Genomic DNA, 25,087 nt, shown 5'->3' on the forward strand with positions numbered 1-25,087 from the left:
TAATCTCGTTGCATACAATGTTTCATAATAAACTAAATGATATTCTATTCTAGGAGATGTCACACTTGTGTATTTTAAGGCATCTATTTGGCTAGGAGACGTGGAAAAAATACTAATGACTTTTTTTTCTACCACCCTTAAAGGTAGAGAAGTGCTACAGCGCTACTGCTGATAGTGGTAAAAACAATGTATTACACTCTGAATTTGATCGGGGCTAGATGTACTCATGAAAAGAGCCACACGTACTCGACCCCATGTCAAGGAGTCCATATTTGTCAGTGATAGAAATCATCTTCTTTTGTCTTTAGTTCCTTTTGTCGAACCAGAGGGTTTTGTTGACATGCTGGCTTTTAAAGAAACTCTGAATTGAACATTGATTTGCACATCGAATATTGGGCCGTCAATTTGTTTTATGTACTTGTACAACTTAGACCGCAACATTATTGACGCTCTGGCAGAAAAGAGGCAGGGCAACTCTTTAGCCAATCAGAACACAAAACTCAATACTCGATGACAATCCACGAAGTAGCGAAACGGTGATACGGCGAGGGATTACTGTAATCCATGATGTGTTTACGCTAAATGTGAACCTCGCAGGACCCGACGTTCCTGGAGAAGAAGGAGCGCTGCGACTACCTAAAGAACAAGTTGTCGCACATAAAGCAGAAGATCCAGGAGTACGACAAAGTCATGGAGTGGAACGACGGCTACGATTAGAAGGAAACTGAAATTCCCAACTTTTTTGGAGTGCCCCTGCCGCTTTTACGTTTTGTTCGACCATTTCACACATTTTACAAGCTAATCCCTCAGTCGATTCACCTTGAAGTGCTAGGGTTTCGCTATTTGCCTTCCCTTATGTTTGCTATGCTGTGTGAACATGCTGACTGAGGGCTGAAATCACTTAAACACGTGTCTGGTCAATGTGTTCAAAACATGCTAAATGATGGTGGCTCTAGTTTACACGATAACGTGATGCTCAAATGATTTAAATGTGCGGAATTATAGGGATTAAACCTCTTAACGTCATCGGAAAAAATACATAGCATAAAAGTTCCTTTTCTTAACTTGCTGTCAATGTGATGATTTCATGTTTGCTCTGCTGGATACGACGCTACTGTTTTTCCTTTTTTTTTTTTTTTTTTTTTTACAAATATATGATGTATGGAGTCCTTACATTAAATAAACCTCACTAAAATGATTTTTTTATTTTATTTATTTAGCCACTGTTGTGACAGCACCTACACAATTTTAACAACAAAACGATTTTTTTACATACAAAGTGTCACATGGCAGTTTCTTTTCAGTTATAGATGCTAAAACGGGGCAAGAATAGCTATAGTCAAGTTTGATTTCGAATCGTAATATATCTGTTAATAAAACCGTTTGCCTGAAATATTTTTATTATGGTATGCTGTGTACTGCAACTGACTGGAATATTCCAAAAACAACCACTAGCAATAATGTAAAATCCCCTTTTTATTGACGTCTGCAATTTTCGTACCGCTATTTCATTATGTTTATTTGTGGGGACTTTCTCAATTTTGCTAAACTGATCTCTTTATTTGAATGGTTTATTTCATTTATTTGTCAAGGTTTGATAAAAAAACATCCAAACATTTCATCAAAATTAATGAAAAGAAAAAAGAATGCAAGTCTTATTTTCTCTACCAATTTCTATATTTCAAATGGAATAATTTGGTTGATGACCTTAAAAAGGTCCCTAGTTTTTATTACTTTAAAATTATATACTGTATACCATGAGTACTTCTGGTAAATATGATAAAGAGAATTTAAATATCAAGAATTTCTTTAGGTATTAGATGTTATAGGAGGCGGTGGGGCAGGTGGGTTTGTAGTTTTTTGATTTCATATTAAATTTGTCTTTCTTGCAAAAAAAATCATAATGAATTGGGCTTTGGCTCAGCAACAGGTAGCTCTGGAGCCGCATGCTGCTCTTTGGCACTCCCTGGTGGCTCCCTGGCGCCATTCCTAAAATGTTTGATAATGGAAAATGATATGGTTGCAGTAGGAGGAAAATCATGACGCTCTCCAATGAATATAGATAAATATAGTAAATATGCAGCATGTGTTGCCTTCTGTATAAGGCTTTGTATAAAGATTTTATTTTTGTGCAATTTCAAACATATGTTGCTTTTTAAAGGTCCAAAATGGCCCTTTTAACATTTCTGGGTGCCAACCCCTGGGATGGGCTCTTAAAACCTTCTGCCTTAGCCTACTCTCTGCGAACGCACAATTATGCAATTTATCATCGTATTGCACAGGTGTTTGTGCGCAAATATTTAGTTGTTTCCTTGTGCTTTAACACGTTATATTAGGTATTTTTGTATTCTATATCTTTTATTTTATTTTTCAACACAAGGATACTGCTGGAAGTGTGAATTTCCCTACGGTATACCTGTCAACCTCCAAGGCTAAATGCCTGAACAAACTGTTGTATTTTCCCTAACAAAATACAAAATAATCTTACAACATATTTTTTTTCTGAATGATGCATGATGGGAAATCCCCAGACAGCAAACGCAAGCGCACAGTAGCATCAAACCACTCACTTCGTTTGCAATGAAAAAAACGATACCGAGATAGAGGCTACCGCGGCAAACTCGTTTAACTTGATTGATTTGCTGTTTCGTGATAGTCTGTTTTTACCGGATGGTACCCATAATTGACAAATTTGCGTTTTCCCGTACAGATTTTCTTGTACGTCGTACACGTCTTAAAATGCATAATAAACGTACTTTGTACAGCAAAAGCGTACAGGTTGACAGGTATGCTACGGGGATGAATTAAGTATCTATCTATCTATCTATCTATCTATCTATCCCCTTTTCAAAAGAACGAAGCACAATCAATCCGATTAAAAATAAAACATAATAATAATCCGAATAATCTTTAACCGGATGTTTTGTTAATGCTTTTTTTTCATTAAACACTTTGAGTTAATTCGTGTTAAAAGAGGGAAAATGAAAATAAGACATAATAGACTACTATTTAAATACTTCGCGGAAGGAAAACTTCTTATCAGATAATTACAGTACAGTACTTCCAGTTTCAGCGTTTCCGTTTTCCACTGAACTCAGCATTTTACGTGACGTAAATTGATACATGCGAGTGGGCGTGGCTATGCTGCAACACCTGGTCAAGGTGTGGTTCCTGCTGCATTGTGGATTTTTCTTTTATTTTTCACTCTGAGGAAAACGTCGAGCAAAGGCTCAGGTGAGTCCGTCCACCTTTCGTATCACTTTTTATTGTTCCTATTTTTGGAATAAAGCGTTTGAGACTGTTCTGATGCTTTTTGTGCTGTGGTTTTACAGAAACTAGCTTTAAACTGTTGTTTTCTGCGTGCAAAGTAAATATGCAGCTAACACTATTGAGAGGCAAAGTTGTTGTCGACGAAGACTATTCGAGTTTAGCCATTATTTCCAACCAATTTCTTTGTTCTGGTTTTTGAAATGATTTTTGTCACAACATGCCGTGACCAGTTGGTTTCTGTTGTGGAAACTGCAAAACTATAGGGGTGGGGAAAACAAACTATAGGGGTGTCGCGATGCATTTTTCCTTTTCTAAATGTAAAAAACAAAACTATGTTACAGACTAAGGTATTGCCAGTATCAATGTGGGGTCAATACGAAATGATCTTTATGAGATAAAGGCCTAAGGGACAGTAAGACACAGTTGGATTTACAAATAAATAAACTTACATCTTATCCATCATGTGATTGACCAAGCAAGAAAGAAATATATAAACAGTAGCATAGAGAAAAAAAAGTTCTATTGTCTTACTTTAGCCTATAAATAAAGTCTACGTGCTGCTCCTTTGGGATAAAAGCATGAAAAGATAGGCAATAGATAGGTATGTTAAAAAAGCCCATGCAAAAAGTACTGGATAGCACAACTTCCTCTAAGCTTGCTAATACTATCACTGATTATTTTGTGTGAAACTGAGGTGTGCACCAAATTCCAATCCCTGGTCTCCCTATCTCCCTCTGCCAAGAGGCAAGAGAATTGGGTGCCTTACCCTGCACCTCAGCACAGTAATACATTACATACTAAATGTAATAATGACATACATCGTAAAATGTGAAAAAACAGTGATTTCAAAGAGAAAAATCCAAACGGTGTGAAAATAAATGATAAATAACATTAATCCTAAATAATATAACAATGGAATATATTTCAAATTTATATTTCCATGATGATTGGTGAGGCTCACTCTCAAATGCCCCCCTTCACCGCACTCCGCATGACTCTTAGGTTTTGGTTCCTATTTCGAACACTAACATTTTATTATTTAATTCTAAAACTTTGCACGGTTTAAATGAGTCAAAAAAATATCATTTGATTTTTTTTCTTTTTTCAGTAACATTGACTCTTAATGTTCATGAAAATCAATTCATGTTAAGAAGGAAGGCTGGTAAATGAGAACCAAAATCGGAGATTTCGAATGTACAGTAATCTCATTCTATCTAAAATTGTTTTTGGCTGACATTGTTCCAATATCAATATCCTATGAAAACACCTGAGAACAATTGTTCTTCAGGAACGTTTTAGAAGAGTCATTCTGTGTTTAGCTTTCATTTTCCAGTTTGCACTGTTGGAATCGAATGTGATATAATCTAAACTCTTGACCTTATTGTGCCCCAAATCTGAAGCAGTCAAAAACAAGCGAAAGAGCTGCAACGATGTCCAGCAGGCCCAATGGGAGTCCGCCGCCCTACGAGTCGGATGGCTAGTAAGTTCAAACCACTTTGCTCATGAAAACTTTCATATTTTTTTTTGCTATGTGGGTAACATGATATCTTAAAACTAGAAAGAGATATACACTTAATATTGCCATTGGGGAAAAATGTATTTTTTGCTGTATACATCATTTTGAAAATTGTCTCACATAAAATAACGTGTATCTTTATAAGTATAAAAGTATGAGATATAATCGTGTTAGTTGCTTTTGTTTAGTGTGAAAGCGCTTCAAATCACAGGATACCCTACAAAATAAAATACCCTATCCCATTGGCAGAATATTTTGCTCATTTTTGGTATACATTTTCTTTTTGGAAGATATTGAATCTATATTCTCTAATAAAAATGAGAAAAAAAGGTTCCTTAAAACAATTGTGCTCATTTAAAAGAGAAATATTTTACTAATAAATCATTTTGCGAATTTTAAGAATTTCCTTCCAACATATACGACATTTTTTGGTGCGCCCTATTGCGCAGTACAAACACTGAAGGAGTTCTCTAAGATTTGTGAAATAGGACCGACGCATGGAAGGAGTATCTTTTTCACGCTTTTTCTCACGTTTTTTTCGCCCTACCCTCGGCAGCACCGCTCCTGCCCAGCCGGCGTACTCCTACTACCCAGACGACGAGTTCCAGCACTTCTACCGCTGGACGTCGCCTCCGGGTGTCCTGAAGATTATGGCCATTCTGGTTATCGTACTGTGTGTGGCCATTTTTGCCTGTGTGGCCTCCACCCTGGCGTGGGATTCGCAGGGAGCGATGTCGGGCTTTGGCGGAATCGGGGGTTACCCGGGGAGCTACCCGGGGAGCTACCTGGGCGGTGGAGGTGGCACCTTCGGGGGCGGAGCTTACGGGCCAGGCAACAACTACGGCTACGGCGGACTGGGCGGCAACTACAACGACCCCCGGTCGGCGAAAGGCTTCATCATCGCCATGGCGGCCATCACCTTCATTGTCGCATTGGCCATCTTCATCATCATCGTTTCCCACGCCAATATCTCAGAAAGCAGGAAGTTCTATCTAGCCGTCATCGTGATCTGCGCCATCTTGGCCTTGCTGATGCTGATCGCCACAATCGTCTACCTGGTGGCCGTCAACCCTATGGCGCAATCTTCGGGCTCCGCCTACGGGAGCCAGATCGCCGGCCTGTGTGCTCAGTACCAGCAACCGCAGATGTCGGGGGTCCTCGTCAACCAGTACCTGTACCACTACTGCGTGGTCGAGCCGCAGGAGGTGGGTTATCATTTTGTCCTTTGTTAAAAACCAAGACTAAATTTAAGATCAAGACGACAGTGTTTCCCAAACATAGGGAGATTCTGGCGGGCTGCTATCGTTTAATTGGCCCCGTTAAAGTGTCATAAGCTTGCATTGTTAAAAATATAATAATATTCTTGAGTATATAGAATGGTGAAGTTAATAAAAAAACCTTTCAATTTCTCATTATATAAATGATTGCGAATGCCATGGTGTGTATTTGTGCTATGTCAGTCAGAAGGAATTTTTCTTGGTCACTTGCCCCCCTGTGAATGTGACTTGTTTGATGTGTCATTGCCTTTTTCAAAAAGTGTTTTTATGATTCAATACTTTACTAGGGCACACATTTATCATAGACCTAGCTTCTTGATTTGGCTCTAAAAATACCTCAGATTGATTTGTTAGAATTTAAAATGTGCAGTTTTCTTCCGGGGCAAAATACCCTCTGACCTCCTAGCCTGCCCACCCAAAAAGGGTCTCACAAAATTATACAGGAAACACTGAGACCAGTCCCTAATTAGTATGGATGGATTAGTACTGATACCAGTTATCAGTATGTGAGCCTAGAGTATATCAGCCTTTTTTGAGGTATTGGTACCTATGGTATGGATACCTGTATCAGCTGATTTCTGGTGGCTATTCAACAAAACTTAAAGGAATACTGAATTGTCATTAAAAGGATACAATTTAAGGAAAACAATTCTGTTGGGATCAAAGACATTTCTTAAAAAATGTCCATATTGTCCTTGCAAATACTAATAGTAGAGGTATGTGTTATCAGAATCTGGTATTGGTATCAATGAGTTCTCAAGAATTTTGTATTAGTATCGGTGTAAAGAATGCATTTTGAAATATCTCATCACAACTGCTATCACAAGTGCCATTGCAACCAAGAGGTTTATGGATGTATTTCCCTCAGCGCGGTGTGATGGAGAGGGAAGCGTGCAGTGTTGGATAGCTTCGCTGCTCTTTGTGTTTGGCTGGCGTTTCTTGGTATATAGAGTTTTTCTGTGGGTTTTTATCATAAAGTGTCATAACAGTGAACATAGCCGACGTAACTCTTGTAATTAGTTTGGTCCAATATATGAAGGGCACAGTCCCAACTACAGTTTACAGTCGAGGTGTCACAAGACCCTGTTTTGGCTATACTTCACTAAGGAATCCTTTATATGGAAGCTCATTAATCAATGCATGTTCACTGTTGAGAAGCTTTATGATGAAAACCCACAGAACAAACCGTAAACACCCAAACGTCAGCCAAGCACACGGAGCTATTTGATTGTGTGAGCGGTAGGGTTGGGGGAAGCTATGCACACACTGCCGTACACCAGTATCCTCATTTGCAATATTTTGTGACGTTTTTACCAAAAAACCCTCTGTTTATACTTTGATTTGAAAACATTTATGGATCTTTGGGTCAAAAAGGTTCCTGTCCCCTGTTCTAGTGCTTGCATGGGGTGCATGGCAGGTTAATTGGGGACTCCAGATTTGTCCCTAAGTATGGATGGTTGTGTCTATGTGTGACCTGTGATTGGCTGAGATGGGTTCCAGCACCCCCATGGACCGATTCGCTGTTTGAAAAATGATAGAATGAGTGAACAACATTATTAATTTTCTTATATCCATTTGTTTTCCCCTGATTGTCAAATGGACCCAAGATTGTCATAATGACTAGTGGTCCGCAACCACTGGGCCGTGAACTGGTAATGGGTGGTGTGTTAATTGGTACCGAGCTGCACAGAAAGAAAAAAAAGTTACCTTCATTTTTGCCTATACCGTATTTACTTGTGTACAACGTAAGGTTTTATGGTGGTATGTTACGACATTTGAGCAATGATTGATCAGTCGATAAATATCGCTGACCACATTAGATGCAACGGGAATCGAACAGAGGACTGAATTTTTAACCACTAGACTAAGGGTCGCTAAACCAAAATTTTGAAAGAGCTGTAATTGACCATAAAATATGTCTGAAGCTGCAAAAATTACAAGCCTCATAAAAACTTTGTTTTTAAATTAAAAGAAAAACTAAATGAATAGATAAAATAATTCAATATGTACGGTAATACTTTTTGAAGAAAACACAAAATATAAATGTGTATTTCCCTCCATCTTTTTCCATTTTAAAACATTTCTGAAAAATATCGAAAAAGCCACTTGTATTGGCAAACCTGCGGCTCTAGAGCCACCCCGCAATTGACCACTGGGGATGTAGATGACATGGGAAAAGGCTTTACTATTTGTTCTCGCAATACCCCGTTGTTGAATTCGTGGGGCCATAATTAAAACCTCTATTGACCATGAACAAAATAACGAGATAAAATTTACGATTCTTTATTTCAATATCCTTGAAAGTCTGATTCATCATCAGATACCCCAAAGACTTGTTTCCCTCGTCGTTCTTTTTTGCACTTATTTTTATCTTTCAGGATGGTAATGTGTCTGAAAATAGTGTGGTAATATCAAGATCATCTTCATCTAGTGGTCTAGTGATTACACAAGGGATTTAGGCTGATTATTATTGTTTTTGTTATTATCACATGCTCTATTAATGAATTGGGCCATGAGAATATGTCAGACATTAGACCGGTCTGTGCACCATTAAAGCATCGCCAGCAGGGTCAATTACCTCTAGAGTGACCTACCTGATGGATCGTAAAAGGTCATCCTAGCCAAACCTGTTTTGGCATGAGAGAGTAGAATGTCTTTCTGCAAAAGCTTCCGAGTCAGCAAAACCCAAAATACAGAGTCCCCTTTTTTTGGGCAGTTTTTGCGTCTCGGGTAACCTAAAGTGATGAATCGTATTTTGGGCATTCTCAACTCTTGAGTGATCCAGCCGATTGCTTGTGAAACTTTTTCTGTCCTGGAAGAGTGTAATGTCTTTCTGGAAAAGCGACTGAGTTGTCTTCATTGACTCGAAAAGCGCTATATAAATGTAGACCATTTACCATTTTTTTCTTACAAGCCTTAAAATGCCATGTCATGTTTTTTCAGCAGTTTTCACATTTGAGTGAATGCCTGTTTATATGTTGTTGATTTTTAATGTTGTTCTGGCCTTAGCAGAGTGGAATGCCTTTTTGGGGAAAATGCAGATTCAACAAAACCAAAAGTGCAAAGTCTGCTTTTTTTAGGGCATTATCCACAGCTAGGGTAACCTACCTGACTGCCTTTGAAAGATGGGGGTCGTATCTGAACTCCTTTGCCTGTTTCTTGGGTGGACGGTAACACAGAAAAACAATTCTATTTTCTCACATTCCAAAAAAGACATTATCACCACCCTAGCTTTGCTTGCGGGTGATAATAAAGTTTAGATTTGGGAAACTGTCCCCAAAAAACGGGATTTATGAAACGTTTGTCATGTTTTTTAATTCTATATCCGGTTGACGCTTTCATTTCTCCTCGCAGGCCATCGCGATTGTGTTCGGCTTCCTGGTGACGGCCTCTCTTATAATCATGTTGGTGTTTGCGGTGAAAACCCGCAAGAAGATCAGCGAGTTCGGAAAGAGCAACATCCTGTGGAAGCGCGTCAAGATTCTGGAGGAGGCCGAGCCGCCACAAGACGTGGAGGCCTGGGTGAGCCGCCTTTGAGTGCTAAGGAAGCTAAACGTGAAGCTAAACGGGAAGCGGTCAGACCAGTCGGGTAGCTGAACCAGCTCAGGGGGGGTGGAGAGGGATGCAGCCTGGTGTCGGTTTCAAGGTGTGTCGCCGCGGTGACGCTGACAGTTTCACTCTCGTAATGTGGCATTCTCGGCTCGGGAGTTGAATACGTGCTCGCTCAACTGTGTTTTCTAGTAGATTGCACGAGCCAAGGTGACGCGTCCGCGCACGCTAGTCATTCCACTCAAGCTCGCGTGCATACCGCAAAAATGTAGCTCCAAGAATTTATTCCGGAGAGCATTCAAGTAAGGTATTTTCTGGTCTACGAACCTCACATAAAAACCAGTATCGGCCCAAAAACTGAGGTGCGCCTTATAATCTGGTTCACCTTTTATATAATGGAAAATACGGTGGCTACAATTGAAAATGTATCCCTCCGATTAAAAGATACAACACACAGTAACTGTTCTGCCTTTTACAAACATACAAAGTAGTCTTTGAGGATAAGGCGCACTTTTGAATTTCTGGCCAATTTGAGGTTTTTAGCTGCACCTTATCGTCCAGAAAATATGGTTATTAAAATGATGTGACAAGATATTTTTATGAAAAGATTTGGGTTGGGTTTGTTTCCAGGTATGTATTTTTTGAAAGGGACATTGTGAATTATTTAGTGCATCCTGTTGGTAAAAAAACCCAAAACTTAAATAACCATATGGATTTGAAAAATAAGCAAAAATACATTAACTATCATGATATATATACTGTATATATATATATATATATATATATATATATATATATATGTTTAAAATGGAAGTCAACTAAAAAAGATTTCCTATCAAGAATAAGATGTGTATGTTACATTTTATTCAAATTTATGTACGCGTTTCCATCTCAGGGAGTAGCCATTTTGCTACTTGCCATTCATGAAAATAATCATTATCTGACATGTAGCCAATCACAGTTTCCCTGTTTTCAGAAGCAGAGGCAAGATTGGTTGTTGGCCACCGCCAAAAAGGGATAATAAGACGTTGAATTTTTCTCCTTAATTTATTTTCCCAATAACACGTTTTTAGTGCGGGGGTTGGCAACAAGTGGCCCTGGAGCTGAATACTGCTTATTGGCGCTCCCTAATGGCTCCCTAGTGTTTTTTTGAAAATGTTAGATAATGGAAAATGATATAGTTTCTGTAAGGGGACATACATGACACAAACATTTGTAATGTTTTCCAATGACTATAGATATATAAAATGGGGCGGCACGGCGAATGAGTTTTTAGCACGGTTCAGAGGTCATGGCATCGAATCCTCCTGAGCTGGGTTTGCATGTTCTCCCCGTGCTTGCGTGGGTTTTCTCCGGGCACTCCAGTTTCCTCCCACATTCCAAAAACATGCATGTCACGTTAATTGGCCGGTTTGAATTGTCCCTAGGTGTGAATGAGCGAGTGGGATACCTGTCTCTGTGTGCCCTGCAACTGGCTGGCAACTAATCCAGGGTGTCCCTTGCCCGCTGCCCGAAAATTACTGGGATGGGCTCCAGCATCCCCGCGACCCTACTGAGGCTAAGTGTTGCAGATAATGGTTGTTTGGTTGGTTGGTTAGGTTCTCTACATGGGTCGTAGCGACAACATTTTCCTGTGGTGTGTCTTACCTTTATCTTATGAGGCTTATATAAGCTTTTAATTGTTTGCGGTTTCGAACATGTTGTTGGGGTTATTTGGTCTAATATGGCTCTTTCAACATTTCGGGTTGCCAACCTCTGCACTAGTGGGTCAGCATAGAATATATAGGACAAAAGTGGTAACGTGGCAATTGTTTTTTTCACATCAGTTTTAATGGCGGCCTTTTTTTCCCCCAGGTGAACAACGTTTCCGTGCCGAGGGAAGAGCTTCCCATGTCAGACTTTCCTGAAAAGTTGCGCAGCTCTCGAAGCGGCCTGGACGACGACGGCTACGGTGGAGACTACAGCAAACCACGCTACGGCTACACCACACCGTCAGTAATGGACGCCGCAATGTAGGATTAAGATATTATCCCGATGTTGAATCTCAAAAAAGGATTGTCGCACAAAACGTGCGTCTGTTTTAGGGAAGTCTGATACCTCCTTTTTCCAGACCAATACCGCGGTATTACAAAAATCACACACATATTTTTTAAAAAAAGCAAAAGTATCGGTTTTCTTTCTTATTTGCTTAAGAGAAAAAAATAACAAACGCTAAAAGTTTCTGCCAATTGGGTTTTTTTGGGTGTATCGGTGTCTGTTTGAATTTCAAAATAAAGTCTAAAAACAGGAAAGAGGTTTGTTACCTGAGATCCGATCTGCAATCTCAGTGGAAATGTTTAAATCTAAGCTTAAAACTCACTTCTCCTCTATAGCATATGAATAACCTACTCTTTTCGTCGGCTCCAGAGCAGGGGAATGTATGATAATATTCTGAAAAATAGTCTGTGTAATATAGTGTAATGATCTGTGAAGCCCTTTGAGACTCTTCGTGATTTAGGGCTATACAAATAAAAACTGACTTGACTTGACCACAATATTTCAAACCTTATATCCAAGTACTTGGTACCAAAAAATACATTTCAATATTATTATGTATGTAAAATGTGTTACCTCTCCCAAAAATAACCGATAGTAAAAAAGAACAAAATAAAAATAATAAGAATATAATAAAAGATACATTTTGCAAAGAACACAGAGAAATCTTGATTGGCAGGTATCAACCCAAGCATTATTCTAGTTCCTGATACCTGTATTGATAGCTGTTGCAAGTCACGATATTTATATATATATATATAAATATATATATATATATATATATATATATATATATATATATATATCCTGACTTTTGTACTTATTACTTGCACATTCCTACTTATCTAAATTCACTACAGTAGTAACCTTGGTTTCCATGTTTGATTATAAAATGGCCACAAGAGGACGACAGTTTCTCTTACAAGGCATTGAATCAAGTACTAAACCCTTAAAACGGGTCTTAAATTCTTGGGGTACGCTCGGGTCTTGTTGGAGTTAAGGATAATCGGATTTTCCCAAAGAAAAGCTCTGGTTGAAAACATTCCACTTCTCTCAAATGTATTTATTTTTCTTTTGCTATACAAAATAAGATCTCAAAATAAAAAAAATAAAAAACAATATGAAGGATTAATATGAAAATCAATCAGGAATGAAGGAGTCCATAATTTCCACAGGCTGCACTTATGTTAAAGGGACAGTGTGTATTATTTGACAACTAGATGTCGCTGGATTGTGTAGTGCAACTGTAAACAAGTGCTAAAAAGCACAAGGAAGAACACAAACTATGACCAAAACACACCATTTTTCTTATTTTTTTCCCAGCCCGTTTGCAAAGAAAGATTTTAAAAACGGGGGATTAAAGAGAAAAATAGGAAGAATAAAATAAATAAAAGAAAAAAAGAAATGAAGGAAAAAAGAGATGACAGTATAAGAAAAACAAGAAGAAAGCGTTAAAAAGGAAGAAAAACAAAAAATCAAAAAGAAAGAGAATTGATAAAAGTTCAAATTTTATTTGTTCAAAGTGGGGATATTCGGATTCACTTGGCTAAGTAAAACATTCTCACAATATAACAATACAGTGATCGTATAGTGATTTTGAACACCATTTTACAGCAAAATCCCCAAAAAAGGACAATCTTATTTACTAATTTTCCTTGAACGCATCACAAGCGCGCAACTGTGCAGCCCTCACAAAACTGCAGGCTTGCGCCAATTCAACAAAAGTAATGCTACATTGAACAAGAAATCATTTATATATGTAAATATAATTTTACATAAAATCTGAATCCTGCAAAGTAATCTTGGTTTGTACCTGTAATTTGATTACTTATTTTTTTCTGTAACCGAAACGGAATACAATTACAATTTTGGGGTGTCGTAATTACATAATGCTGTTACATGTATTTTGTTACTCCCCAACCCTGGTTGTAATGTATATTCTGAATCAGTGTGTGTGTTTTTTTTAAATCTCAGGCCGGTCGATGAGGAACTTCCTCTCCGTAACGGCGGTCCTTACCCCGCTAACTCGGACGTTCCCAGTTCGACCGGCAAACCCCACAGACGGCGTGCGGACCCCGATGCCGACTACGCCTCCTCGGGAGACGAACTGGACGACGACGATGCTGACTTCTACAGGTAAGGCGCCGATTCGCGACCGTAACTACTCTGGTTCTCAACCTCGGTTACCTTCCCCAGCGAGTTCCCGCCCATCGCCAACGAGCAGGAGCGAAACGAGTATAAGCGCGAGTTCGATCGCAACCACCTCGAGTACAAAGACCTCCAAGCCGAGCTGGACGGCGTTAATAAGAAACTCAGCGACGTGGACCGGGAACTTGACGGACTGCCGGAGGGAAGTCCGCAGTATCTGGTTAGTAGCGTTAACCACATTTCAATCTTGGAAAAAGTGATAAAGTCGCACCTTAATTGTAAGAGGAAGTTGGCAATGTTGTTTAAAAATGCCCAGTTAGGGTTAGTTCGGTTATTGTTTCAAGAAAAATGCCTTTACATTACTTCCACGTGTTTGTTTACATCCTGCTTGTGAGACTGGCAAAACAAGCACTGAGACGATCAATTTCTTTGAAGTTTTATTAGAACAGATGTGCCAGCAGGTGGTGCTCACCATTTCCCTCACAAACGAGTTCCCAAAATAGTGTGACTGAGTCTCTAGTATCAGGAAGGAAGCAATTCTCACAACAGATGGTATTTCTAGCTTTAAATGATTGATTTTGCAGTTCATTGATATGAATAATGATCGATTAGTCCCCCCAAAAAAGATAATATAGACACTCAAATAAATAATCCATGTGGTTTGATTCTAACAAAGTATGATTTATTTACTTGACAAGGAAAATTCAATCGAAAGAAAGGACAAAGAACCTTGTTAACACAAGATCTCGCGGTGTTAGCGAGGAGGAGGGGGAAGAAATCCTGTAACAGGAAAAAATGAATGACCAATAAACCTGGTTTTAAAATAATCATCTCATTTAAATGATCAGGAAGTATTTCATTGTGTGTCAAAATAAAAGATGAATGCCCAGCACCAAGATGGTTTGTAGTGTTGTCCTTTGTTGCGTTACTTTTGGGTCAGACAAAACAAGATGTTGGGGGCAGGGAAGGCTATCCAGGCCTCGTTATTGGAATGCGTAAGGCTTCCTCGCCAAGAGGCCCGCTCTTGGTTTCTGCCCTCTTTGTCCCCATGGCCCGGGTGGGCGAAAGCCAAACAGGCCGCCCTCACTGGGCTCCCGTCGAGGAAGAGGAGTGTAAAGAAATACAGGAAGGAGGCATTCGTGCGTCTATTCTAAATGCTGTTCATGTCAGTCACCGAAGGCATGTCCTGTGACCAGTTGGAGTTCCTGTTGATGCTTTTCAAATTAAAGTTCTCCAATTTGTTGATTAAGTGATAATAGGCGACATTTGATTTGGACACACAATGAAATAAATGGCATGGAAGATAACACACATATGCAAATCGGTTACTTTTTGGGTCGTTTCAGTTCATTTCAGTTTTCGGGTCTGTTTTTTTGTATTTTTTTTCTCATTGTTTGGTCTTTTTTGTCATTTTTCTGTCGTTTTTTTGCTCGTATTTTAGTCAATTTTTGTTAATTTTTGGTCTTTTTTGGGGGGTATTATTTCAGTTTTTAATTTAACTTTTGAGATACATGTATTTTTTAACCACTTTTCAGTACTTCTATATACTTTTCAGCACTTTTTCATGCCTTTTAGTTCTTTTTCGTACTATTTTTTTCTATGTCAGTACATTTTTCACACTTTTCACTAGCTTTTGCACTGTATTCATATTTTCAGCACTTTTTCTTAAAAAAATAATACTTGTCAGTACTTTATTTAAATATTTACATTCTAGGGTTTTTCTTTTTAAGAAAAAAAAAGTCATGTTCTCCTTGCAGGTTCATTACTAACTGATTTCTCTCCTTATTTTGAGTGTCTACTAAACTTTAAACCTATGAAGTAATATTGTGTTTTCTACCAGGATGCCCTTGATGAATACAACAGAATCAAGGACATGAAAAAGGTCAGTACGTTTAATCAATTGGTCCAACAAATATTCTCGAACTTTGTACAAATTTGAATGCAACCAAGCTAAGCAGTCCTTATCACATTTTGACATTTGTCTTGTTTTTAGACGTCAGACTACCGCGCCAAGAAAAGACGGAGCAAATACCTAAAGGCCAAACTCAACCACATCAAGAAGGTGGTCAGCGACTACGACCGCAGAGCCTGAATTTGACCCCAGATCAGCCCCCCCGCCCCCTGCGCGCTGAAACTCGCTGCCCAATTTAGCTACGAACTCTTTTATCCAAAATCCCAAACAAGATAGAATTTTTCCTACGATCAACTTTTGCATGATATAGTATTTTTATTTGTATTTTTGCAACTCTGTTTATGTGCATTGTTTTTACATATTTTACATGGATGTATTTTTTGTATATAACTTCAGGTTCAGTTCATCAGGTGGAAGGTTTTTAAATGCGCGACTATTTTTACTGTGGTGTGTATTATATTTTTGAACAAAATAAAATGCAAAGTAGTATTGATACCCAGTTTTAATATTGGACACTTGGAAAGGAGATTTCACAGGATGCCAGTTCATTATTTTGACTATTGTTGTTTGTTGTTTTGACTATTTCATTCTTGTAGCTATCGGCCAATCGTGTTGCCGTTCTTGGACTACCACACCCTTTAGTGCGCAGCTCTTTTTGTAACCTAGGAGATGTCAGTGTCTGAAATAACGTCTGCCCAGACGCCCGGGGCGTGCATCTTTTACGTCGGGCGTATAAAACGTCTCTGCCGGGTGGCCGACAACTTTTTCCAGAAAAAAAAAAAGAAAGATTTTTTTTCAAATCAAACGGTTGCTTTATTCCGATTTCGAAATCTTCGTTCGGAGTTTCGGTTTGTTTGGCAATTTGCATACTCGGCCGCCAATCAAAAGCCTGCATCGAATAACTTCGTGCTTCCGGACTTTCTGGAGCGTTATAAGGTCGCGCATTTGCATATCATTTTCCAGAGTAGACGCACAGAGGATACAAGAAAAATGGAGAAGTGGTTAGGAATCAAGCCAAAACCTCAGCCCCAGAATAAATATTCAAAAGAAGCTAACAAAATGTATGACGCTACAAAACGTGAACGTACATTAAGAGCATCGTGGAAAGAGCAGTTCATGTGGGTTGAAGTAGACGACACAACGCACAACGGGGCGGCAGTAGCTCAGGAGGTAGAGCGCTCGTCTTGGGATCAAGGGATCCCAGTTCAATTCCCGGCTTGTCCGTGTTACATGTCGAAGTGTCCTTGGGTAAGACACTGAACCCCTAATTACCCCAATAAGCAGGTTAGCGTCTTACATGGCTGCAATACAAGGCCGCTATTGGGAAATGTGGAGCACATTGTAAAGCGCTTTGGGAAGTCATTGACTTGAAAAGCACTATATAAAATGCAGCTCATTTCACATTGCATGAATGAAGATGAGTCAATACAGGTACATACTGATGGCAGATGGAACACAGCGATGTCATATACATGCAATGAATGTTATAATTAGATTTATAAGAAAGTGAATTTTAAAGTGTTGTTCTATTATATATTCTATCAATCCTTAATGCTTTGCAACAATCTTTTTTTTTGCGATTAGTCAACTTGATGTGTTTCAAGTTGTGAAAAATGGGGCAGGCAACTTTTCAGAGTTGTCTGCCATGGTCTCTGGTAACTTTTTGTCATGAGTTTCAGACACTGGAGATGTAATAAATATACAAGTCTCAGGGGAGAATGGGTCTTTATACAGATATACGTTTATGTTAATGCCTTCCGACGAGGCCTCGGTGACCGGCATCTGGCATCCGTCCTTGACCTTCTATTTGAACCCGGGGGACGAAGCCCATCCCGCCTCGAAATAATCCGCAGATGTGTTTTGTTAGTACAGCTCAGCGAGCAGACTCACCCAACACACGCTCAAAGATTAGTGCGTGATGACGTCACAGACTTTTTAGTGTATAACCCAAAAAGAGATCCGATGATAAGTGCTGCCGAGCCCGTAACAAAAAACAATGTTGTTTTTTTTTGCCCACTAGCGAAACAAACGACTCTGCAAGGTGCGTGTGCGCACGTGCACGTGTGGCGATCTCTAAGCAGCCTAACAGATTAGCACATTGTGCGTCTACGCGTCACATTGTGTCTTTGACAACAGGTGTAAAGTCAAAGCGGCTCTGTTCTCCGGCCACCAGAAAATAAAGATATGAAATGCACTAATAACATCGGTCCGCACGCACAAAATGACGTGAACTTTGTACTTTCTAATGTCCTGATTTGCAACATGGACAGTCCAACGAATAAAAACACGTGTTGAGCGTAACTCGCCTCTGATTGTCTGCTGCTCGCTAGGACGATTGGATTTGCGAAAGGTCTTCAAAGTACGTTTTTTGAAAAACAAGACGGTGATCGTGTTTCCGAGTAATGTCCTCATTTTCAACATTTGCCGCCAAATTTCGTTTATAAATCGATAGTGTCCCGATAGCAGGCTTATCGAGGTATCGCCTTGATGACGGTTGATAACCAGTATCTTGCATTTAATTGGCTATTTTACAATCAAGTAAATGAGGCATTAAAAATATAATATTGTAATGCTTGACTTAAGGTTGAAGTCGGGAATGGGGTGACAAACTTAAAATGTATTAACTTTTTTTTTTTTTTAAATATTGTATGCAGAATTGCATGTGCATCATAGACGAGCTGACAGAGGCTGGAATGATGACACAAGCCAGGAGATGGCTCCTTTAAGGAATGGTGAATTTCAATTCATGCAATATTCTGTTTGTGTTTAAGTGTGGGGTGGCCTCTACTGGCCTAAAAATAGCTGTATCATGTGATGTAATTCTATTTAGTCCATGAATACTTTTTAGATAAATCCAAATTGTCTGTCCGCTCCCTCTCATTGCTTTTCCCTTGCTTTCCGGATTTAAGCATTTAATAGTCAGTCATTACCTGTTGCCAGGCTAAGAAATCTATCCGAGGGCCCTCAGAAATATTTGTGAAGGCCTCCAGTAGTAAACCATAAGTGTCAATAAAGCTGTTGGTTCAGCCAATCACATTTGGAAATGACAAAGTCAGGCCCTTCTGGAAGGCTTTGGGAAATGTCTGCCAAAGGAACGGAATGCACCAAAGTCTAAAATCTATTATTTTACTTAACTATTATAGCATTTAGCAGCATGGCAGCGCAGTGGTTAGCGCGTATGTTGCACAGTTCTGAGGTCATAGGATCAAACCTCCCTGTGTGGAGTTTGCATGTTCTCCCCGTGCTTGCGTGGGTTTCCTCCGGGCACTCCGGTTTCCTCCCACATTCCAAAAACATACATGTCAGGTTAATTGGCCGGTCCAAATTGTCCCTAGGTGTGAATGAGCGAGTGAATTGTCTGTCTCTGTGTGCCCTGCGACTGGCTGGCAACCAGTTCAGGTTGTCCCCTGCCCACTGCCCGAAGATAGGGCTCCACCAGCCCAGCGACCCTACTGAAGATAAGTGCTGCAGATAATAAATGGATGGATGGATAATAGAATTTACTTTTTTCCTCTACAGTGAACTTTTAACTCATTTGAATTTTAAACTGTTTATACTAAGCAAATTTAATATCAAGTAACTCAGAATCTCTGGAACACACACAACAAATGTTAATTCAAAATAAAAAACTATTCATTTTGTGTAACTATAAAATATGAGAATAAACTACATTTTCTTTGAAAAACACAGTATCCCTGAAAAAGACGGGATACATGAATTAAAATATATACAGATGTTCAGAAAAAATTACAAAACAATTTATCTTTATACTCAACACATTTAAACTCAATAACACGGAATCGCTGAAAAAACATGCATGTTGACCGATCACAAGAGAAAAAAAAGTGTCTCAAAGGGAACGGCTTTTGATTGGTGGGGAGCTGCCAGCTGTCGTTTACTTCGAAGAGCCTCCTCATTGAGCCTGTTCGTTCATGAACAACACATCAAGAAGGGCCATCACTGAAGGCTAGGTATGGAATGCTCGGCCCACCACTATTGAAGATATTTCCTGAAATATGTATGGACTAACGTTACAGATATTTAGTATTGGAATAAATGGCTTTACAAGATATGTGTCTCAGTAGCGATCTAAATGTGAGGTATCAAACATTCCTAGTTTGGAAAGGGCAAGTATTGCTCAGCTGTGTCTGTCCCTTTAAGAGGACATCAAAGCCGATTAGCGCGCCAATGCATCCCGCTTTCAGCTCCATTTAGTGCTTTGGCGAACCGACCGACCGCTCTTGTTCTTAAACCCGACTTGATCAGCATTCGCCCCCGCCAAAAGTTGCCCGAATTTCCGCCGACGGAGCCATGACGCGCCCTCCCGTTACCCGGCGCGCGAGTGCCCGCGAGTGAAGGGGCGCTACACGCGCGCGGCCGCGTCCTGTCCAGGTGCGCGTCCCGATGCAGAAGAGCGTGCGCTACAACGAGGGCCACGCCCTTTACCTGGCGCTGCTCGCCCGGAAGGAAGGCACCAAACGCGGCCTGGTGAGCAAGCGCAGCTCAGAGAACGTCCGCTGGACTGACAAGTTCTTCGCACTCTACCAGAATCTTCTTTTTTACTTCGACAACGAGCAGAGCGCGCGACCGTCCGGCATGTACCTACTGGAGGGATGCACCTGTGAGCGCGCCCCTGCCCCCAAAGTGGCCTCGGTTGGAGGGAGCAGGGACGCCCCCGAAAAGATGCAGGTACCCGTCTTGGGTCGGGTGGTGAGCTGGGTTCGGTAATTTAGTCCAACTGTGTTATTGCTTTAAACAAGGAGTAGAACTTCCACGAGGTCAGGGTTTTCTTTAAATTTAGGATGAAAATGGTGAAAGTAAGAAAAGGACTGTTTCAAATACAGTCCAAAAGCCAACCCATCCATCCATTATCTGCACCGCTTTTCCTCAGTAGGGTCGCGGGGGTGCTGGAGCCTATCCCAGCTGTCCTCGGGCAGTGGGCAGGGGACACCCTGAACTGGTTGCCAGCCAGTCGCAGGGCACAGACATAGACAATGCACTTGCTCATTCACAAAGAGCGAGAATTTGGACCTGCTATTTCTGGAATGCGAGGAGAAACTGGAATCCCTGGAGGAAACCCACACAAGCACGGGAAGAACATGCAAATTCAGCACAGGAAGGGTGGTAGTTGGATTTGAACCCATGACCTCAGAACTGTGCCGCGGACGTGCTAATTACTCAACTGCCGCCCAAACGCCAATCCAAATCCCTCAAAAAGATGAATAAGGGAGTGTTTATTCAAGCGCTTCAAAGAATTTCACATACTTGCACGCACAACAAAAGGAGCTCCAATAATGATTTCAGCCAGAAGATGGCATGAGCAAGTAGAATATTTTGAGGTTACATACACCACATTTAATGTATTTTCGCTTAGTATTCAAATATTTTCTTTTTTTTTCTGTGTGAAAGTTTTGGTACCACTCGGAGGCAATTAAAATTACACAGTGTCCCTTTAAGCCTGTGAGAGGTTCAAAATAGGGTTTCAAGCCAAAGTTTTGCTTTTAAAGTTAGGTTTCATGGTCAGCAAGGTGTTTTATGTAGCCAATGCACTCTTCTTTGAAGCCATCAATATTATTCAAATGAATCCAAATTTTCCTGCTTTGACTCATTTCTTTACATTCAGGTACTGTCTTTATTGTTAGTTTACCTATCCATCATGAAAACCTTAGAGTCATTAAACCAAGAAAATCATGGGATTGTCTCTGCCCGGTCTAAAAGGCCATTGCTGCGACATTATTGTGGACTCCTCTCACCCCGGCCACCACCTCTTTGACTTGCTGCCCTCTGGCAGACACTACCGCCATGATGCAATGCGTATTGTACGATGTGAATATGAACAATACTAGGACCTAAATAACTTGGGAAAAACTATTACGTTTGTTCACCGAGAGCAGCCATGTCCTAAATCCAACCCAAGGGCCAGTTTTACTGGCCCCCGGCCTGTGTCCTAAAATTAATAATACGCAGCCCGTCAGTAATGTTGACTGCAATATATAAGAAATTTGTACCACCACATTTGCGACATGGCGTCCAAATAAAAAAAGGAAAACTGACTGTGAGGGCTGTCGCTTCCAGGATTTTTTTCACCGGAATCCGTAGGAATTGCGTCTGCCTAATTTGCCAAGAGACTGTGGCTTTTTTCAAATAATATAATATATAATATCAAGAGGGATATGACCAAGGTAGATAGATAATATCAAGATAATATCAAGAGGAACCGCAAGATGAAACATGCTCACTACAAAAAGCTAACTGGAAACGAATGCCGTGAAAAGGTAAAGCGGTTTTAAGAGCACAGCAGTGCTTTTTCATGAGACCCTGCAAGTCAAATGAAAATGCTACAAAGGCCAGCTACGAGCTTGCAACGCTGATCGCCAAGCACTGTAAACCTTTCACGAAGGGTGAACTTATTGAAGACTTTATTAGGAATATTAAGAATGCCAGGCTGAATCGTCTGTCCTCACACAATTTCAGTTTACCAAATCTGGCCCGCTTTCTCAAAGATTTAGACACCCTTGACCTAGAGGGAGCAGACATCATTGTCTGCCATCTTGCTGCCCCAAAAAAAAAAAAAAAAACTCGCAAAATGCTGGCCAAAAAAATGAGGAAAAAACATTGTTCGGTTTGACCCCTTCGGGTCTTCATAGTTAGTATTCACCCTTGTGAAATTTAGCACTTGTTCTCGGTTGCATTACACAAAAAGAGCGACAACTCGTGGTCAAAAAATACACACTATAGCTTTATGGCTTCTACACACTGTCACTTTAAGGTTTCAAGTAAGGATGAGCCAGTACTGATACCAGATATCGGTATCAGTGCAGATTGCAGCTTTTTTAAAGGTATTTGTACTCACAATGGTACCCAATATCAATATTGGCTGAATTCTGAAGCCTATTTAATAATTGAAGGAATGGCCAATTGCTTATAAGTATAACAAGTATTAAGGAAAATGATTTGTTGTGAAATGTATTTATTTAAAATAATCTGTCGTTTTTAGCAAAGAGAAAGAAATTTATAGTACACATAGTATTACTATGTGGTATCAGTATTGATGACTACTCAAGAGTTGGGTATCCAATTGGTCAGAAGAATTGTCAAGCAAAATTTATTTGCACAGCCCTTAATCACAAAATGTCTCAAAGGACTGCGCAGGCCACAATTACACCTTCCCCTGATCTTAAACCAACACGTGGGCAAGGAAAACCTCAAAACCTCAACTTGGGGAAAATAAGAAACCTTGAGAAGGGGCCTCATAATCCCCTTACCAGGATGACCAGACTGCAGTAGATTTTGCATTGCAACACATCTGTGGTATTAACAACCCTAGTTCCAAGTCCTGATGACTTTTGAAGTTCTTGTCGACGTTCATGTAATTGCAAGCCTGTCGGGGAGTTTAGAGGAGTGGGCGTGGCCAAAATTGCCCGCTCGTGTGTGTTTGTGTGCAAGTGTGTGTATTTGTCATTGTTTTGGTTCATCTTAAATCCATCTGGCTGCCAGGGAAGCCGCATTAGCCGCACAAGCTGCCTTGTTGGTTATGTAAGAACATCAACACACACACATAGTCGCACGCACACAAGCTTTAAAGCCTCCCGCTGATCGGATGCCGGCACACGCTAGCAAATGTCATTCACCCGCCTATATTACGTCATTGCAACATACAAATAAATCTCACTATAGTATCGAGTAGACTATGTGCGAGAGGACACTTTCTGCATACCTTCTTCAAATGCAGAAAGTTTGTAGAGTAGGGGCAATCAGGTACAGGTTATTGAAATCCTTGAAAAGTGCTTGAATTTTGGGTGAAGTGTTTGCAAATGCTTGACATTGTTGCTATCTTTGTCAAGAAGTCTGCTTAAAAATGATGCAGACAATGTTCTCTGGTGGCTTTGCTGTGCTATTGCATTTCTTCCTCCCTCGTGATTAACGGCAGCTAGCGTTAGTTTGTATGGCGTTGTCCTATGAAGCGTCATCACACTACTGCTCACTTGTTCCTTTGGCAGAGGACAAGTGAATGATAAGCATAAACAGGGGACTATGAAATGTGTATTAGTGCTAGTATTATGGATTAATTATAGATATTTATAATGGGGCATGCAAAACATTTATTCATTTGTGCCCGCTGATGTGGCGCCAACCGCCGCAAGTTCTGATTGGCTCCCGTCCCTATTTAAACCCAGTCCTGTCAATCCCCTGTTGTCAGTCCGTCTGCGAACCTCAGTGTTTACTAGGCAAGCCTTTTTCGACCCTGACTCCCACCTGTCCTGTTTTTGGTCCCGTCTGTCTCCGGCTACGACCTCTTTTGATTCTGACCAAGTCTACTCTCCCGTTCTGCCTTACGACTCGTTTTCGACCCCAACCATGCTTTGCTCTCCCAGTCCCGGCTATGACCAGTTTTTCCGTCCCTGACACCACCATCGCTCGCTACGAAAGATCCACTTTCGTGTTCAGATCACAGTCCGAATCCGAGAGCGACTTGCTTCCCGCGTCCAGCGAACACCGGATCGTGGGCGCAGCCCTTCCTCTTTCTTTCAATAAGACTTGTTGTAAACGTCACACAATTGAGTCTTGTTTCTCTCCTGGTCCTGACACACTTACTGCAATATTTTTACCCAACACCTGTATATTGGGGAGAGATATGTCTCAAAAAGAAATGTATTCATGATCTACTCAATATCTAAAAATCATGTCTTAATAAATGCACACTCAGGATTATGATTCGCATATGTTAATCGCAGATATATTTTTGGTCCTGTAAAATACATGAGTCACACTGGATTTCTTCTTTAAATGGTACTGGAGAAATTGGAAAATTGGCTTAGAAAGTCCTAAAAAGTGTTTTGGCCATGAAAAAGGCGTGAAGAGAATTCATGGGAGTTATCACACTGGAAATTTTCTTCTCCAACAAAAAAGCAAAATGCAAGTTTTCTTCCTTTACTTGGTGTCAGGACCAGAACGGAAACAGGACCCAATTGCATACGTTTCTTACAAGTTTTATTGAAAGAATAGAAAGGGTTGCCTCCACGATCCGTGACGCGGCGTGTGGGAAGCAGGTCGCTCTGAAAGTGGAAGCGGGACTTCTGTGGCGAACGATGGCGGTGTCGGGAACAAAAACGGGTCCGTAGCCGGTACAGGAGAGCAAAGACGTGGTCGGGGTCGGAAGCGAGTCTTAAGCCAGGAAAGGATAGTAGACGTGGTCGAGGACAAAAAAGGTCGAAAGCCGGGACGGGGGACTAGATGTGATCAGGATCAAAAAACGGGTCGAAGCCAGGGGACCGACAGGAGCAAAAAAACAGGTTGGAGTCAGGGTCGAAAAAAGGCTTGCCTAGTGTAAACTGAGGTTTGCAGACAGACTGACAATAGGTGACAGAAAGGAGTGGGTTT

At 40.4% G+C, this 25,087-nt stretch overlaps 3 protein-coding genes across 11 annotated transcripts in view; all 3 read left to right on the top strand.

Moving 5' to 3' along the window:
• The window catches only part of marveld2a (MARVEL domain containing 2a), a 32,179-nt gene extending 30,981 nt beyond the window's left edge, over positions 1-1,198 (top strand). For all 5 annotated transcript variants that reach the window (XM_088320339.1, XM_088320337.1, XM_088320335.1 and 2 more), the window contains one exon: positions 598-1,198. In XM_088320339.1, coding sequence (XP_088176465.1) covers positions 598-717 — 120 coding nt within the window. In that variant the 3' untranslated portion in view covers positions 718-1,198. The remainder of the gene's footprint in view (positions 1-597) is intronic.
• A 1,917-nt stretch (positions 1,199-3,115) lies between these two features.
• oclna (occludin a) lies at positions 3,116-16,201 on the top strand. Of its 2 annotated transcripts, none has more exons than XM_088320340.1 (9): positions 3,116-3,234; positions 4,674-4,750; positions 5,343-5,991; positions 9,418-9,585; positions 11,467-11,603; positions 13,621-13,782; positions 13,843-14,014; positions 15,635-15,676; positions 15,788-16,201. In XM_088320340.1, exons 2-9 carry the CDS (start codon positions 4,701-4,703, stop codon positions 15,884-15,886), a joined length of 1,479 nt encoding a protein of 492 aa, XP_088176466.1. In that variant the 5' UTR covers positions 3,116-3,234; positions 4,674-4,700; the 3' UTR covers positions 15,887-16,201. The 2 variants fall into 2 exon arrangements, with proteins under 2 accessions (XP_088176466.1, XP_088176468.1); XM_088320342.1 differs by having other exon boundaries at positions 3,125-3,234; positions 4,671-4,750.
• Positions 16,202-19,933: 3,732 nt separating this feature from the next.
• Positions 19,934-25,087, top strand: part of rasgrf2a (Ras protein-specific guanine nucleotide-releasing factor 2a) — a 44,830-nt gene continuing 39,676 nt past the window's right edge. For all 4 annotated transcript variants that reach the window (XM_088355913.1, XM_088355916.1, XM_088355915.1 and 1 more), the window contains exon 1: positions 19,934-20,395. In XM_088355913.1, coding sequence (XP_088212039.1) covers positions 20,111-20,395 — 285 coding nt within the window. In that variant the 5' untranslated portion in view covers positions 19,934-20,110. The remainder of the gene's footprint in view (positions 20,396-25,087) is intronic.

This window comes from Urocampus carinirostris, chromosome 16 (assembly GCF_059441175.1).
Source record: "Urocampus carinirostris isolate Australia breed hairy pipefish chromosome 16, RoL_Ucar_1.0, whole genome shotgun sequence".
Lineage (NCBI taxonomy): Eukaryota > Metazoa > Chordata > Actinopteri > Syngnathiformes > Syngnathidae > Urocampus > Urocampus carinirostris.

Coding starts and splice junctions, on each gene's coding strand:
- oclna (XM_088320340.1), top strand. CDS start 4,701: ATGTCCAGCAGGCCCAATGGGAGTCCGCCGCCCTACGAGTCGGATGGC. Junction 4,751..5,342: donor CCCTACGAGTCGGATGGCTA/GTAAGTTCAAAC, acceptor TACCCTCGGCAG/CACCGCTCCTGCCCAGCCGG. Junction 9,586..11,466: donor CACAAGACGTGGAGGCCTGG/GTGAGCCGCCTT, acceptor TTTTTCCCCCAG/GTGAACAACGTTTCCGTGCC.